General features: G+C 40.0%; 1 protein-coding gene across 5 annotated transcripts in view; it reads left to right on the top strand.

Moving 5' to 3' along the window:
• The window catches only part of grip2b (glutamate receptor interacting protein 2b), a 253,256-nt gene that overhangs the window by 82,935 nt on the left and 154,350 nt on the right, over positions 1-15,971 (top strand). For 4 of the 5 annotated variants that reach the window (XM_051415104.1, XM_051415105.1, XM_051415103.1 and 1 more), the window contains exon 1: positions 15,348-15,519. The exons of the other annotated variant lie outside the window; for it this stretch is intronic. In XM_051415104.1, the coding sequence (XP_051271064.1) occupies positions 15,363-15,519 (157 nt within the window). In that variant the 5' untranslated portion in view covers positions 15,348-15,362. Of the gene's footprint in view, positions 1-15,347; positions 15,520-15,971 lie in introns of those variants that run through there. 5 annotated transcript variants of the gene reach the window in all.

Raw genomic sequence — 15,971 nt, 5'->3', positions numbered from 1 at the left:
GTGCCTTAACACACCCATGCCCTTACACATTTTTCCATACACACTCATGTGCACTCACACACACACACACAACCACTCAAAGTCCTTAGGTCATTGTGTTAATTAATTAGCCTGTACAACAACCCAGCATGGAGTTAATTAGAAAGCCTGTCACCTCCTGCAAGTCTCCCAGATATCAATGTTTCTTCAGGCTGCATTCATCCACTATCTCTGCATACACAGGCATACACACACCCACACACACACACACACACACACACACACACACACACACACACACACACACACACGGGTGGTGTTTGACATGGGCTCTTAGTGAATGATGCAGGTAGATATTTGCATTGTGTGGGTTTGTCCATTTTGCAGATAAGCAGGAATTTCGAGTTTGAAAACTGTTTCAGCAGTTTTTAAACTTGCAGCCAATCAAACGGAAACTTGGGCTTCCTAGATGTCTCCATGTCTTGTTTTCCCCTCCTCTGTGAGTTTGACAAGGTCTAGTGAGATTTTGTCTGGGGAAAAGGGTGAACCTATGGTGACGCCACCCACTGGTTTGTGGAGTAATGTTTTGAAGCCTCGAGTTTGGTGTTTTATACATTAAAATATCTTTCTGAAACGATTTTAGGTGAGAAATAGTCAACGGAGTAACATAATCTTAATCCATATCTGATCAGCACTGCCTAGTTTGACAGTTTGATTTGAGTTTCATGCTGGACGGACTCACTGAGAGTGACCTCTCAATCACAAGGTAGCCACGCCCAAAAGCATGCCCTACTTTATGGTCTATTTTACCCTAAATTGGACCATCATTTACTAAATAAATGTATTACTGTATGGAACAAGACTGAAACTAGCAATTGAGATCATAAACTAATTAGGAAACTGTTTACTCAGCAAATAAATCAAGTGAGATATCGGGTTAATTCTCCGTAAGAGTGCATGGCATCGTTTTTTATTGTAGCCAATGGATCTCCCCCTGCTGGCTGATAGTTAGAATGACGGTTTTAAGACACTTCACGCTGGCTTCACTTTACAGTGAGAACTTTTACTCTTTGAAATTGGTTGGTTTAAAGTTTTAATAGAATGAATTTCAGTCTAAATTAAATTGTGGCAAAGTAAAATGAAGTTACTCCTCCTTGAGCGGTTTATTTTCCATTTCTTCTCCCGTGTCTTCTGAGGCACCTGCTCCACACACACATGCAGTCACTAATACACATGCACACACACACCACACTGTTTTGTTTCTTGACAATATTAGAATGAATCACGTCTACATAAATTTGGGTGTATGTAGTTGACTGCATAAACTCTCCCGCTCACTCACCGACACACACACACACACACACACACACACACACACACACACAGAGAGACACACACATGTTCACACTCTGGTAATTTTAAGTAAGGAGTTGTTCATGGCCTGTGGGATTTTTGTTGAGTTAAAAAATCTTGTCTCAGACTCAGTGGGACTAATTTGAATTTAGTGAACACTTTGTTCCATCTTTGATTCCATGTACACTCAGTCTAGGTCCCACACTCAGCTACAGTACAAAGGAATTCTGTTACATTTAACTTTAACAAGGATTTGATCTTTTAAGTTTTTCAGTTTAGGTTTTTCGGTCTCTATTTGGAGTGATCCAGTGATTTAGTTTGCAGTGGTCATACACTTGGGATCCCTAGATCAGCAATAGATTGATCAGAATATTACAGTGATTGTAGAATGAATACTAATGGATTTATTTAGGACAAAGAAACACACGCTCTTATATATTATTGCCTTCTTGACTTATGTGTTAGATCTTTTAGCTGTGGTTATCCAGTACTTGCCCCTTGTGCTGTTAGATTTTACACTTTTTTTCACCAGCTTTCTGCTGCTGGAAACAGGGGTGAGGATGTGTGACCTGTGCAACCAAAACAACAAACGAAAAAAAGGCAAAAAAGCTCTTTATATCTGCAGAGGTGGGTGATCATTTTCTGTCATTATAGGTGAACCTGTTCATATTACACAGTCATTTGATTTGTCCAAACCTACAAAGAGGGTTTCTTCCATACAATTTCATTAATAAAAATAAGATACTGAAAAACCATAAAATACTTCTCTGCAAGTGTAAGAACTCTTGTTTATTTTTCTATTTGGAGGTTAAGCTATTTGTAGATGTATTCTAAGTAAACACTGAGAAGAATTTATCTTGAAAAAATGATTACCAGCATAATTTAAAGACACTTTGGTGAATGAGCTTGTTGTTTACTTTAGTTTCCATTTTTCTTCACACAATGTCGGTCTTTATGAAACATTCATGAAAAAGTTAATATTTTAAAATAAATATATTGAGGTATTATTGTGGTTTAATAGTAGATGTCAGCCAGTTCTTGCAAAATGACTGATAGCAAAACATCTTTAAACAACACCTTTAGTAAAGGCGGTGAACTGACTGGTTCCTCTGTATTTTTAATATGTGGAATAAGAACATTTAACCCATATGTTAATCCTGCAACTAATATTGTAATTTAGTTTGTTGCCCAAAGCTGATGAATTTTGCAGTGGGAAGCTATGAAGCTGGCAGCAATGCAGCCCCTGTAATATTTTAGTGTATTACCATCAGGGTAGAGACATAAAGATAGCTACCAGTCAAATACCAACAATGAATACATAAAAATACATTTCATTTCATTTTTGACAAACATAAACTTTGGTTCAGCTCTATCGAACACAGACAGCAGTCGTCACCTAAAATGCAGAGCACATTGGCAGCACTGCAGAGTATGGCATTATTTAATGTGCACTAATTGATGCCTCTGACACACACCGAACATGTCAGAAGGACAGAGGAAGTGGTCAAGCTACAGTAGCCAGAATGTGCCAAAATAAGTGATTGCATGGAGAGTTTATGTGCGTCATGGAAATAGGACAGTGATGTGTCTTGATGAATTGTCGCGTCAGTACTGCATTAGTGTGCAGGCTTACAGAGAAAATAAATTGCGGATGTTGAACAAAGTTGTTTACTTCTCAGCTCATTAAATGGGACTACTTCACAATGTACACTGGGCAAATTCAGACTAAAAACCATCGCTCATCAACCTAATCTGGCAAAATAATCGAAAACACCTTTGTTGATGCACCATTGTGTGTAGGAGTACTGCAACAATTAAGCATTGCACTCCAAAAATATTAAACACATACATATCCACTCATCCATCAGCTATGCTTGCTTATCCTTTTTGGTCACTGGAGGGCTGGAGTCAATCCCAGTTGACACTGGGCGAGAGGTTGGGACGGGTCTGGAAAGATCGCCAGTCAGCTATGGGCAATAGGTTAGGTTCATGCTGAAAGCCTTATGGCTCATTCACACTGCCGAGGTGAGCATGGCGGAACATGCTCAGGTCGGATTTGTTGCTCAGATATGATTTTTTTGTTTTTCTGTTAACATTATTTCTTAAATGTGGCCATACAATGTCACACGCAGCACACTGTCTTACAGAAGTAAAAATGGAGGCCAGTGAAGTCAGCAGTTACCATTTCAAGTCAGTGTGCAGTGGAAGCCAACAAATTCTTGAGCAGATGATAACGAGGATGAGAAGAGACACAGCCAAATGTTTAATTAGGGCTTTTGTTGTGCAGCGGCTGCTACTTCAGTACAGAGGTGTGTGTGGAAGAAGAGTCAGTGGGATTGTGACGTGACTGGCTTCACAGAAACAGATTTCATCCAAAATTTCAGGATGTCAAGTGCTACTTTTAACGACATCTGTCAGTGCCTCTCCACAGGACTCTGGCTGCAAGACACTTCAGGCGAGTGAGTGGTGTAAAAGCCGCATTAATTCAGATATGACTGAGGTCGCATTGTAAAAACATCAGACATGTATCTGATTTAGGACTACATATGAAAAATATGATGTGATTTGTGCTGATCTGAGTCACATATGAACAAAAACATCAGACTTGGGCCACTTGTGCCTACAGTCAGAGTCACCAATGAACCTGCATGTCTTTGAATTCTCAAAGGAAGCCAGAGCACGAAGCTGCAGCACCCACTCAAGAGTGGGGAGAACAAACTCCACATAGAACCCAGAACCTTCTTGCTATGAGGCGACAGTGCTAACCACTGCACCGTTGTTCCACCATGCAGAGATTACATTATACACATACATACACAAACTACATTTCAGCAATCTCTCTCTCTCTCTCTCTCTCTCTCTCTCTCTCTCTCTCTCTCTCTTTTACTCACACACAAACACACACAGACATACTATGCTGATTCATGGCATATAGCATTTATGACACTTAGCTTATCCATTCATTAGACTTAATCCATCCATTTGCATTGCTGGACCTTGTGAGTCACTCTTTGGGTATTCTGTGTGTGAGAGTGTATCTATGAGTGTGCTCGGGAAGAGCTATAGTGTGTGACAGACAGACAGCTCAACATTATCTCTGCTGCACACACCACTCCGCTCCTCTCATGACCCATTTATTTTCCTCTGTACACCACTGACACAGTCCCGTTACCCATGGCAACGCATTGCTCAAGCACGTGTGTTAGTGTATGTAGTTGTGTTAGAGCGTGTGATTGTGTGAGATATCTGCATGTTTTTCAGAGAAAGTTTAGTATGCGTCAAACTTGAGTATTGTGAAGCCTGTGTACTTGAATTTGAAGTTGTGTGTATAAAAGTTTCTTGATCTTTGTACATACTTGTGTGTGAGAGTGTGCTTGTGCGTATTTATCAGAGGAAATTAGCATGTGTTTGCCTGAAAAGAACAGAAACTCAAAAGCTCCAGTGTGTAAAAACATTTACAAATTAGCATTAACACAGCACAAAGTTCCATATTTTTGTCCCTGAGTTCACGAAAACCCCCAGAAGAGCCTGGGAAGTACAATACCTGAATGAACAAGAACACATATTGAATCAACATAAATGTAAATGGTACACTTGTTGTTGCAGTGTGAATTGCTGTCCATAATTACAGATATAGTGTCAAACTTGTTTCGATGGACTGATGCGTGTAAGAGGTAGGTTGAAGTGTTTTTAATCAGACAAGACACCACAAGTGAACTAGAATGTATGTGCATTTGGGTGGGGTGGTAGATTTCATTTGGTTTAGTTAACAGGGACAGTGCACATTCCACAAGAGGCTATTTGTCATTATAATCCAGATGTTACATAGCAATACTAAAAGATTAAAATAAGATTTAAAAAGTCATTTATTTATTGTTTCTGAGAATAGAGAGCAATTATAACAATATGAATGCTAATGCGCTTCTTTTATCAGGTACTATTTAAAACATGCAACACAGAAGCACATATTACAAGACATACATACAACAGAAATATGGACTAAATAAGATATTGTTTTATATATATATTATTCGACATTAATAGTTTTTCTGGTTGAACTTATAGGCTAACTTCAGTGCCTACCTGAGCTACTGCAAATCTCCATGAGTGGCATATCAGAGAACGCTCATGTGAATCTCTCTTGAGTTGGACTTGCAGGTCGTTCTGCGATCACACTAAACAACCTATTTATTTGTTCAGGTACGATGTCCTTATTTCTAGCCTTAAAATAGGAGCTGCCTTTGGCCAGTCTGTTTTTGGGTACAAAAAGAGAAGAAAAAGTTAAGCATGTTCAATAATCTTCTTGCCTCTTACCATCAGAAGGTTCATCTGTTCCCCAAAAGTTCCAATGTTTCCGTCATGCAGATGGAGCGAAGTTGCAGAGGCTGTTCAGCAAACATCAAGTTTCCTTTTACATTAATGAGCACTCAGGCTTAACAGTGCTACCATGTATTGCAGCTTACAGTGAACTATTGGTTTTATTGTACCGTGCAGTCATTATCAGTCATGTTGCCCCAAAAACAGCTTTCCCCCAGAAGTTTGTTATAGTTATTCTGGCAGTGCTAATTATTCAGTGAGTTTCTCATGTGGATTCCATAGTATAGCACTGGGTGTCTCTTGTCAATCGTATCAAAAACCGGATGGAAGATACTGTGAAAATTTGTTTCCCCAACCTGTTCCTCTTCAGCTACCACATATCTTTATCTCTTTCCATCTATTTTCTCTTTTTTGTAGTCTCTGTCTTTACCAGTCGCTCCCCTATAGGCTCTACCCCCTCCCTCAGTCAAACTGAAAGAAAAACCCACTGAAATTTCTGGAACATGGCCTGGTTTTCACGTCCTTTTTTGTTTATGCTCACAGTGTGTGTGTGTGTGTGTGTGTGTGTGTGTGTGTGTGTGTGTGTGTGTGTGTGTGTGTGTGTGTTTGTGTGAGAGAGTGTATGTGTGTACTAATTTCTTCTGAATTTACTTGTATGTCAGTCAGGGAGAAAGAGCCAGAAACTCTTCAGAAACATTCTCGGAAAATATGCTGTGTGTGTTTGTGTGTCTGTGTTTGTGCATGCGACCCAAAAGAATTAAGAGAGGCCGATGGAGAGAAAGTGTTCGCTCTGCAGTTCACATCTATAATTTGTCCTCCTCCCCTGTTTTTTCCCTCCCTCGCTCTACCTATCTTCTTCCTCACTTCACCGTTCCCCTCCCATCTCATTTCCTCTTCCCACTCTCTCTTTCTGCCTCCATTTCTCTCTTTGTAAAAAATACCTATACTGGAAAGTGTGTGCATGCATGTGTGTCTGTGACTAATCGTCTCATTTTTTCAGTGATGCAGTGCAGAGGTAGACTCTTGTACAAGTCACCTCAGCTCTCACTGGACTCATCAACACTACAAATGCTCTATAACAGCCAATGCTACATGCATTTATCTAGAATCTCTCCTGAAGTGGCTATGCAGAAAGCCTATCCTCTGTATTTTGTTGTATTGTATGAATTGGTTTAAAACAAATGTCTAATGTCTTTGAACTAATCAGTTCTTTTCAAACTATGGACAACAGTAGAGCAAAATGTGATACTCCCAAATGCTCCTCACAGGGTCAGACCCTATGCTACAGCAGATGAGTTTGAAATATACAGTGAGACATCTACATAGTTGCTCCAGTCCCAGATTACCCAGTACGTAAGAGGCAGTGGTTAGCTGGTATAACTTGAGAAATCATTAAAGGGTAATGAACTTATTAACTTAAAGTAAAAATTTTATTTTAACCATCCAACATCCAAATATATCATAGCAGCATGGAGATAGACTTTAGCCTAGCTTATCTCAATGACAGGAACTCAGATCTTCCAGACCACATCTGGATGTTTTGTGGGTCACGTTGTGATCATTTACCAGCTAGGTGTAAATGAAACCTGTACAGACTGACCACATTCTTTAGAAAAAACAAGTTTAAAGATCACCTAAATCTGCTACTTCCTGCAATCATAGGAAAGCAGAGCCCATAAAGCAACTTTTCTCATCAACTCTTCCCTCGACTCGGGACGCGCCAATTAGAGATTATGTTGTATGAGGTCCTGAATAGCAAAACTATCTGAATAATTACATGCAGCAAGGGTTAAATTAGACAATATGTTTTGTTTGTTTGGGTAAACTGACCTTTTAATCTGATACTGTACATGTTTTATGTGTGTGTGTACACACTGTGTCTACCCATCTGAATCGTCCATCACATCAACAGTCACATTCACAAAGCCACTGCCAAGACGTTTATGCTGAAAGAAAGTTGTTTGACATTAATTAGTTCCACAGACTTTCATTTTTGTATCATGTCTAAATCTGCCCCAGAAAACGTCAAGCAAATTTATCCAAGGTGTCTAGCAACACACCAGCCTGTCACTTCATCACTCCACTGCAGTTTGCACACATTATAATTTAGCACTTAGAGTACAATCCTACTGGTTAGACTGAGATCATTACTTGACAAGATGGCTGAGGCTGGGGCAGGAAGACAAAGCTAAAGAAGGGAGTGGGAGAGATTGATGGACAAGGGAGGAAAAAGACAATAATTTGGATACAATAAAGCCGTATGAGAAAAAGTAAGCCTTTTGTTAGCCCTTATGTAATGATTTCTTTTTGAGGTTTGGTATAACAGTTTATAACAACTTTAACTTTAGCATGGAGTCACACAACCAGCTAGTGTGGTCAAAAAAACAAACTGAAACAAAAAAAACGTAGCCTCATTTTAGTATTTTGTATTTTGTATTAATGTGTAGTATCCGATACAGATAATGTACGACTATCATCAGAGTAAAATGTGTCAAATGTAAATAGTTCTTTTACTTTTGCGATCAAAAACACTTCTGAGGCTGTTCTGTAAATAGTGTTCAAATAAATATAGCAACCTTTGATATCAATTTCAACTTCAACTTCTACTTGACCCCACCCACATCCGGTTTAAGGTTTACCCATTCCGAGTATGGATACGAATACAGAGAACTTGGTTGATTGACACAGATACATCCCTAATATGTACCGTAAAGACACGAGAAATAATTTTTTGGTCCGCATATGGATGTCACAGACATAGCTGGATTTCCATCTCACTGACCTTTGTGGCTAATTGGATGAGGAAGCTTTGAGTTTACCCCCCCCAAATTACGAGCCATTGAGAACTTGTTACTGTCTCATAAATCCTATTACCTCTTGATTTAGAGTACACACATGCAAGCTTAAATGTTGGCGGTTGGGAAGTTAATATTTTCTCCCATGTTATTTAAAATCCCCTTTCACTTTTTGATGAATAACTTCAATATTTTACTTTTCCCGTAAATTGTTCTAAGGCTTCTAAGGAACAATGTTTACTCCTCAGCACATTTATCAAGCGATGATAATCAATTACCTTTGTCCCAACCACATTTGCCCCAATTGCTAATGCTTTGCCTTCCAAGCATGAGGAACTGCTGGTAGGTGTCCTCATTTATCTCTTAATGCTGAAAGATATAGGATTTTGAAGTTGTTTTCTATATTTGGTAGCAAAAAGTATTTTCTTAACTGTTTCAGTTCTTGGAGGAAGACTGAAGTATCTCTGCACTGCCATATGTTTAACTGGCATTGTTCTCACCTGGTCAAAGGACCTGTCACTGTGTGAATTCATCCACTCAGTCATTCATCCACTCAGTCAATCCACACGCAAGGAATGGAAAAGTTTGAGTGAATTTAGAGCAGAGTCAAAGCAAAAAATGGGTCATGAGCCTGTTTCTTGTGGTTTGCCAACATGACACAAGGCGGTTTTGATGAGCCTGGTTCCCTGGGTGTCATACCAAGTGCTTTGCACCAAATGCAAAGTGAATATGCAGTCAGAAATATGAGAAGTTCAGATTCAAAGTTAATCAGAAGGTGTCCCAATGACACCGTCAGAAATCAATAAGCCTGTGAAGGTTTTTTGTCTTTTCTTGCTTTTCATCATGTGAAAGACGCCATGAATCACACTGGATCCAAACACATACGCATGTGTGTAAAAAAATGCTTTTATAATTATGTTTTACTTGACCTGGCTTTCAGTCAAAAGTCTGTTTAAAGATAGCAGCCTTCAGATGTCATCTTTTGAGCTTCCTTTTTTAAAAATATTCTTTTGTTTTCCTGTCTTTTATGCCTGTGCTTTACTTTATTAATGTGCATGTGTGTCCTGAACACCGTGTTCCTGACTTTTTTTAAATCCCAGCGTCAGAGCATGTCTTTGCATCTGTGTAAAGTGTGTGTGTTTGTGTGTGTGTGGGAGGCATGAATTGGGATTAACATTAATGCACTAATTGCACAATTAGGAGGAGTAAATGGTGGAAACAAGCAGCTTTAATGACAGATTTAGAGTCCTATAAACATTGTGTTTACATAGTGTTTTATAGAATCTATTTGCTTTACAATCCCGGCACTACAATTACAGGGACTTCATGATATTTTACTTACTTTTAGAGATAGGAACAGTGACATTAAAAGAGCGGAATTGCTCACATCCTGCTTCCAATTTTATCTTGTTTAATGTCATGAATTCAACTGAACAATCTTCTAAATTTGAATTTGGTTTCAGGTACATTTTACCTTTAGACATTTTAGAAGTTTATATTCATACCTTCATGTGCACAAGAGTAAATATATGTAAATAACAATGCACAGTCAAACGTAGCAACCACACAGTAACTGCAATCCATGAAATGTATTTATTCAGCGTAACATCCAGCTGCAGTCATCACTATTAATGTTAATAAATCAAAAAAAAAATCCTGAGTTCTTTGTGAAACTTGAGAGGGTTCAGTATTGTCCTGCAGGGCTTTTCAGTCACCAGAATTCTACTCCAGCAGGTCCATGTCGCCTGATGCAGGATGACAGTAAACTAAACTGTCCAGTGGGTGAGTTCCTTGTCTGTCCACTTTACTCTCAGTGCATCTTTTTTTCCCCTAATCAAAACCATGTAAACCAAGCTACATTATGAAAGTGTCCTAAAAACGATTCTCCAATTCGTTATCGCTTACGTATTTGCAGTCCAGTACATCACACAAATAGACACACACACACACTAGAATTCAGGTATTGACTTTATTTATTAGATATTGACTTTATTAACATTAATTATTAGGACATACGGAGGAAAGACAAGTGGGACTTATTTGCGTCTTGATAAGTGTTTCTACACTTCTTGACTTGTGAGGACATGTCATATGTCCTTGTGAATCGGTTAGGTCCTAACAGACACGGCACAAGTGTCCTCATACGATTCACTTAAGCTGACCAAACATGCTCTCTGGCATTGTCACAATCCTATTCTCAGTTGGGAGCTTCCCAGTGTAATCAGTCTTCTATTACTGGACAGCAAACACCTTCACTGGATCAGCCGGATCTTAAGTGCATTGCTCAGGAACACAACAGCAGTATTTCTTGAGGTAGGGAGACCTTTTAACTTCACTCACACACTGTACTTCTTTAATTCAAATGGATTTTTATTGTGTAGCTTTAATCAACTTTAAATTTAATCAGTGGGTCACTCGGGTTTGTGTGTGTCCCTGCATATGTACGTGTGGGTAAAGTTTAAGTCATTTGAAGTTGAACTGCTGTGATTAATTCACACCCCCACTTCGTAAGACTGTTTCATAACCAGTTCATGAAGAGTACCATTGACGCATGCTCACACACACACACACACACACACACACACACTCTCTCTCTCTCTCTCTCTCTCTCTCTCTCTCTCTTCTCTCTCTCTCTCTCACACACACACACACACACACACACACACACACACACACACTGTATATATCTTGTTATGAAACTTTGAACACCGTCCTCGCATCAGAAAATCATCTCTTTAAACCCCTCTAAGTGAATTAATGAAAGAATGCCAAGTTTGTGTGTCTGTGTGTGTGTGTGTGTGTGTGTGTGTGTGTGTGGAGAGAGAGAGAGAGAGAGAGAGAGAGAGAAAGAAAGAAAGAGAGAGAGAGCAGTGAGTAGGTGGGTGCTTTTTCTGTGTTTCTCTTTTTTATGATGATCCACTATCCAAGTAGCGAAATTCTACATATATAGTTATTTTAAGTAATTAGCTGTTTTGTCTCTTGATAGTACAGCCACACAGTGATGTAAAACATACCCACACTATGCTAATACAAATAAAATATACAGTATGTGCTTCTGTTCAGCCAGAATTCAAAGAAGAGTGGTTTGGATGGCGTAAATGTTTTCATCTTATATGCAGCTTTTAAGAAATGAGCCAAATGCAGCAAAGTGTAAATACCCCAAATTAAGCTTTATCCTAACAAACAGCAGGAGTAGGACTCATCATGAGACTTTAATTTAAAGGAGATCAACATTGTGTTTTTAACAACTTTATTTAATGTGTTTTCATAAAAGAACTTAATGTGTGTATATATATATATATATATATATATATATATATATACTGTACATACGGTACAGTAGTTATAGCTCAGCAATCAGAGCACTAAATGTCAGTGCGGTCCCTTAAGAGTCCAGTAGACCAGTTCAGGAAACTGGCTAGCTAGCCACTGGAATTCAGAAATCAGCTGGATTTGACTTTTTAGGGTGAAACCATGCAATAGCTGTGCTGTGAAGATGGGAGTTCTGGGTGCTAAGGGCTATGCTTCTGGGGGTTCGCTAGCTGTTGCTAGCTCTAAATAGCTTTACTGTGAAGACTGGCTGTTGATCTCTATGTTTAACACATGGAAGAAATGCAAAGTGAGACATCTGCTTGATTATGTGTCACTTTTCATTTCTCCATGTGTAAAACATAGAGATTAGCAGCTCAGTTAAGGTAAGGCTGAATAACAGAAAGTAATATGAAGAGTGAAGCACTGTTACCATTGTTTTGGAAGGTAATGTGACTACCTTTTAGTAGTAATTGATTCCATTTTCAGAGTAAATTCCCAGCACTGTTATCACATGTTTATTTACTGGTAAAAGTGGTGTAATCTATATTACATTATTCATCCCTACAAGATGTATTCCATATATTCAAGTATAAGCTATCCTCATTTATGTAAAGCAGTGTTAGGAAGGAATTATACAATATAAAGCCTACAAAGCAGAATGAAACAGGCAACATAATAAGTACATGAAATGCTGTGAGCAGCCAGGATGCCTCTGCTCTGGTAGACTTTAATTTCCCCTTAATGCACTGCAGTAGTCAGAAAGAAACAACTGGTTTTAGGTCCTGGAATCCGCTGACGAAGCCAAATGCTGAATTAAGTCTATTTCTGTCTTTCTGACTCCTGCAGAGTCTATAATACTTTGAAAGTTGTTATACTGTGAGCTGAAGACAGTCATTTTACTGCTTAGGATGTCTGCCAGTTTGCAGCTGACCTCCTTTTCAAAGTCTGAATTTAGTTTTACTCAAATCGTTGTGGAGAGATCGCTGAGGTTAGTTTGTAGATAGAGATATCAAGCAAGTGCTGGCTGATGCTGTTAAACCAAACCGGCCAAAGAATAAAACAAGATCAAATATTATAGTCGCTGTTCTTTGTTCATGTTCATGTCATATAGGGAATAAAGTAATTACCACTTTAAGACTATATTATGTAACTATGTAAACCCAGTCTCACTCTGAAGTCATCAAATACTGCTGCTTGATAAAGTCAAATGCATTTTCTCATCTCTATCACTTACGTCATGTGACTTACTTAAGCTATGCTGTTGCTGGTACTCTCCACTGGTCATATCTATGTCGTTTTAAGAGTCATTAACAAACAATCTATTCTGTCCTTTAGGTATGAGGACATACTGAACCCAGTTGTTCCCAACACAGGGTCCGGGTCTCAAGATGAATCTAATGGGTCACCAGATAATTTCTGGGGTATAGGCTATTATGAAAAACAAAATTCTGCTGCATACATCACTTTTTTTTACATTTCTCTTTGTGCTTTTCATGTGAAATACTGTTTCAGGCCTTAAATACTATTAAATGAAACACTAATAAAGGGAAAGATCTGGCTTTGCATTTATAGGTCATAAGAATAAATGTGGGGAACCACATAACCTACCATAGATTCCAAGTACAGTGTCACAGACATGACCTCCCTGGCTTTGCAAACATGGCCATCCCCCACCACCCCCAGCTAGTTTTCTATCTGTAAACAACTTTTAATTTATCGATGCAAATTTACTTTCAAAAGAAAGTCAAGTTCTTTCCTGACCTCATGACAATATGAAATTCAGGAAATATCTTGATGTCCTTTGATTAATGCCGAAAACCCACAGATGATAACATCCTCTCAAGTGTGACTCTTTCAGAAGCAGCTGGCTCAAGAAACTCAGAACCCTCAATAATCTTCATGGGGTCACTTTTAATTTCCCGCCAGCAATCAATTTTGTCAGGTGTCAAACATTTCAAAGAGTAAAAACTTCACAGCAGGATCATACCTCCTGTATGGATCGTCTCGGGTCAGTGATTAAAAAGCGTGTCCTAAACCCCCGGGTGAGTTTTCATTATAGCTACCTGGGGTTCACACCCTCAGCTCTGCCGTGTGTGTGTGTGTGTGTGTGTGTGTGTGTGTGAGAGAGAGAGAGAGAGAGAGAGAGAGAGAGAGAGAGAGAGAGAGAGAGCATGCGCAAAAAGAGCGTGTAGAGGGTATGCTTTTGTGTGTGACTTCATTCTGTGTGTGTGAGAGAGCTAAGCAGAAGTGTCCACAGTGTGTGTTGTCCCACGTACCTGCTTAAACAGTGTGTTTGCATGCATGTGTGTGTGACCTCGTCTCCGAAGGAGATGATGAGCTTATTATGGAGAGACACGAAACAGAGATTAAGGAGCAGATGAGAGGGGGCAGAGGGATGGAGGGATAGAAGAGAGGAAAGAGAGACATAGAAGTCAGACGAACAGACAGAAAAGCAGAGGGATGTTCAAAGACGGACGAAGAGGGTCAGATAAGATGGGAGGGGTGAGGAGTGAAGGGAAGGAATGATTGTGTCAGGGTCGGGAACAGGTGGAGTGGGAGGTATCAAGGGATAGAAGGAGGATAGGATAGACAAAATCAAAGAAAGAGGAATGAATGAGGCAGTGAAGGGATGAACAAAGGAACAATGGAGGGATAAACATAAGGAGGAATATAGGGAAGAAGGAGGAAAAGGAAGGAATGAAGGAAAGCAGGAGGGAGGGAGACACGGATTGATTGTAGAAGTTAGCCGTGGTTGGTGTTGTGGAAAGAGACAAACTGTGTGTCTGTTTGTGTGTGTGTGTGTGTGTGTGTGTGTGTGTGTGTGTGTGTGTGTGTGTGTGTGTGTGTGTGTGCTAACTGACAGAATGAAAAAGAGTGTGTGAGGGAGCAAGAGAGATAATGAAGCTTAGAACTGCAGAGAGACAAAAAATATAGCACCATGCTGAGTCTTTTTCAAAAATGTTGCTTTGTTTTTTTTCCCCTGGAAGTGCCGGATGAGAGTTTTGGAGGTTGGATGTGGTAGGTGGCGAGGTAGGGGCGCACAGAGAGAGAGAGTGAGAGAGAGAGAGGGAGAGAGAGAGAGAGAGAGAGAGAGAGAGAGAGAGAAGGGGAGAAGTAAATGTGCTGCCTCTCCCTTTCTCCATCTCATCCCTTCTCCCTCAGTGTCTCACTTCTCTCGTCGCTTCGTTCATTGGATTTTCCTTGAGCTGAAGAAGAGGTAAGAAAGAGAGGAAAAAAAGACTAGACGTGCAATTAGCTGCATTGTAAAGAGAGAGAAACATTGGAGGTGAGGAGACCAGACCGAGGAGAGGAAGAAGAGAGAAGGGGGAGGTGGAAGAGGAGGGATTTTGGGAAAGCAAGACAGCCACTGTGCTGGAAAGACGAGAGGAGAGAGGGAGTCGTGAAACAAGTAGGCTAAGTGTAGAGTGGTGAAAGTTGTCAGAATTCCAAACAAGACTGTCAGAAAAGAAGAGGAAGACGAAGAGGAGGCAAACGAGTGAGAAAGAAGCAAGAGAAAATAAAGGGAGGAAGAAAAGGGGAAAAAAAGAGGTCTGCCAAATCCACAGCTGACACACGTAAACCGTGGCCAGCCATCCATCATCCAGGATGGACAAAGTGGAGCGAGTGATGAAGATGGTTAAGAGGATGTCACCGAGGAAGAAGAGGAGAGAAGGAGGGGGGGGAAGAGGGGGAGGACCAGGAGAGCTGGAGAGCCCGGACACCTTGTGTGACGAACTCTGCCGTTTCAGCCTCTGCATCAGCGGTGAGAGGTCGCACCACTGTGTGTGTGTGTGTGTGTGTGTGTGTGTGTGTGTGTGTGTGTGTGTGTGTGTGTGTGTGTGTATGTGTGTGTTCATGAATGATACCACAGCACTGTGCTCATGTGAGCGCACGTGTGTCTGGTTCAAAGACACTGCTTCTGAGAGAGATTCAGAGAAATGTGTATGTGTGTTTCTATATTCTGCATTGATACTGTAGCTAATCTGCAAATCTATACTTTACAAACACACCCAGTTTAACAAGCCGGCATGTGTGCGTTCCAGAAAGTGTGCTGCTGTTGCTCTGAGGACTGCTTTGGTTGGATGGGACTTAAAGATACTGCAACAGTGTGTGTCTGTGTGTATGTGGGGAGGGGGTCTTTTTCCCCTCTGTGTTAAATAAAACATGCAACAAAGAACACTTTTGAGTATGTATTTAGCACATCTGCTCACAAAT

This window comes from Dicentrarchus labrax, unplaced genomic scaffold (genome assembly GCF_905237075.1).
Source record: "Dicentrarchus labrax unplaced genomic scaffold, dlabrax2021, whole genome shotgun sequence".
NCBI classification, from domain to species: Eukaryota; Metazoa; Chordata; class Actinopteri; family Moronidae; genus Dicentrarchus; species Dicentrarchus labrax.
Note: the sequence above shows the minus strand (reverse complement) of the source record. Positions and strands in the feature narration are given on the sequence as shown.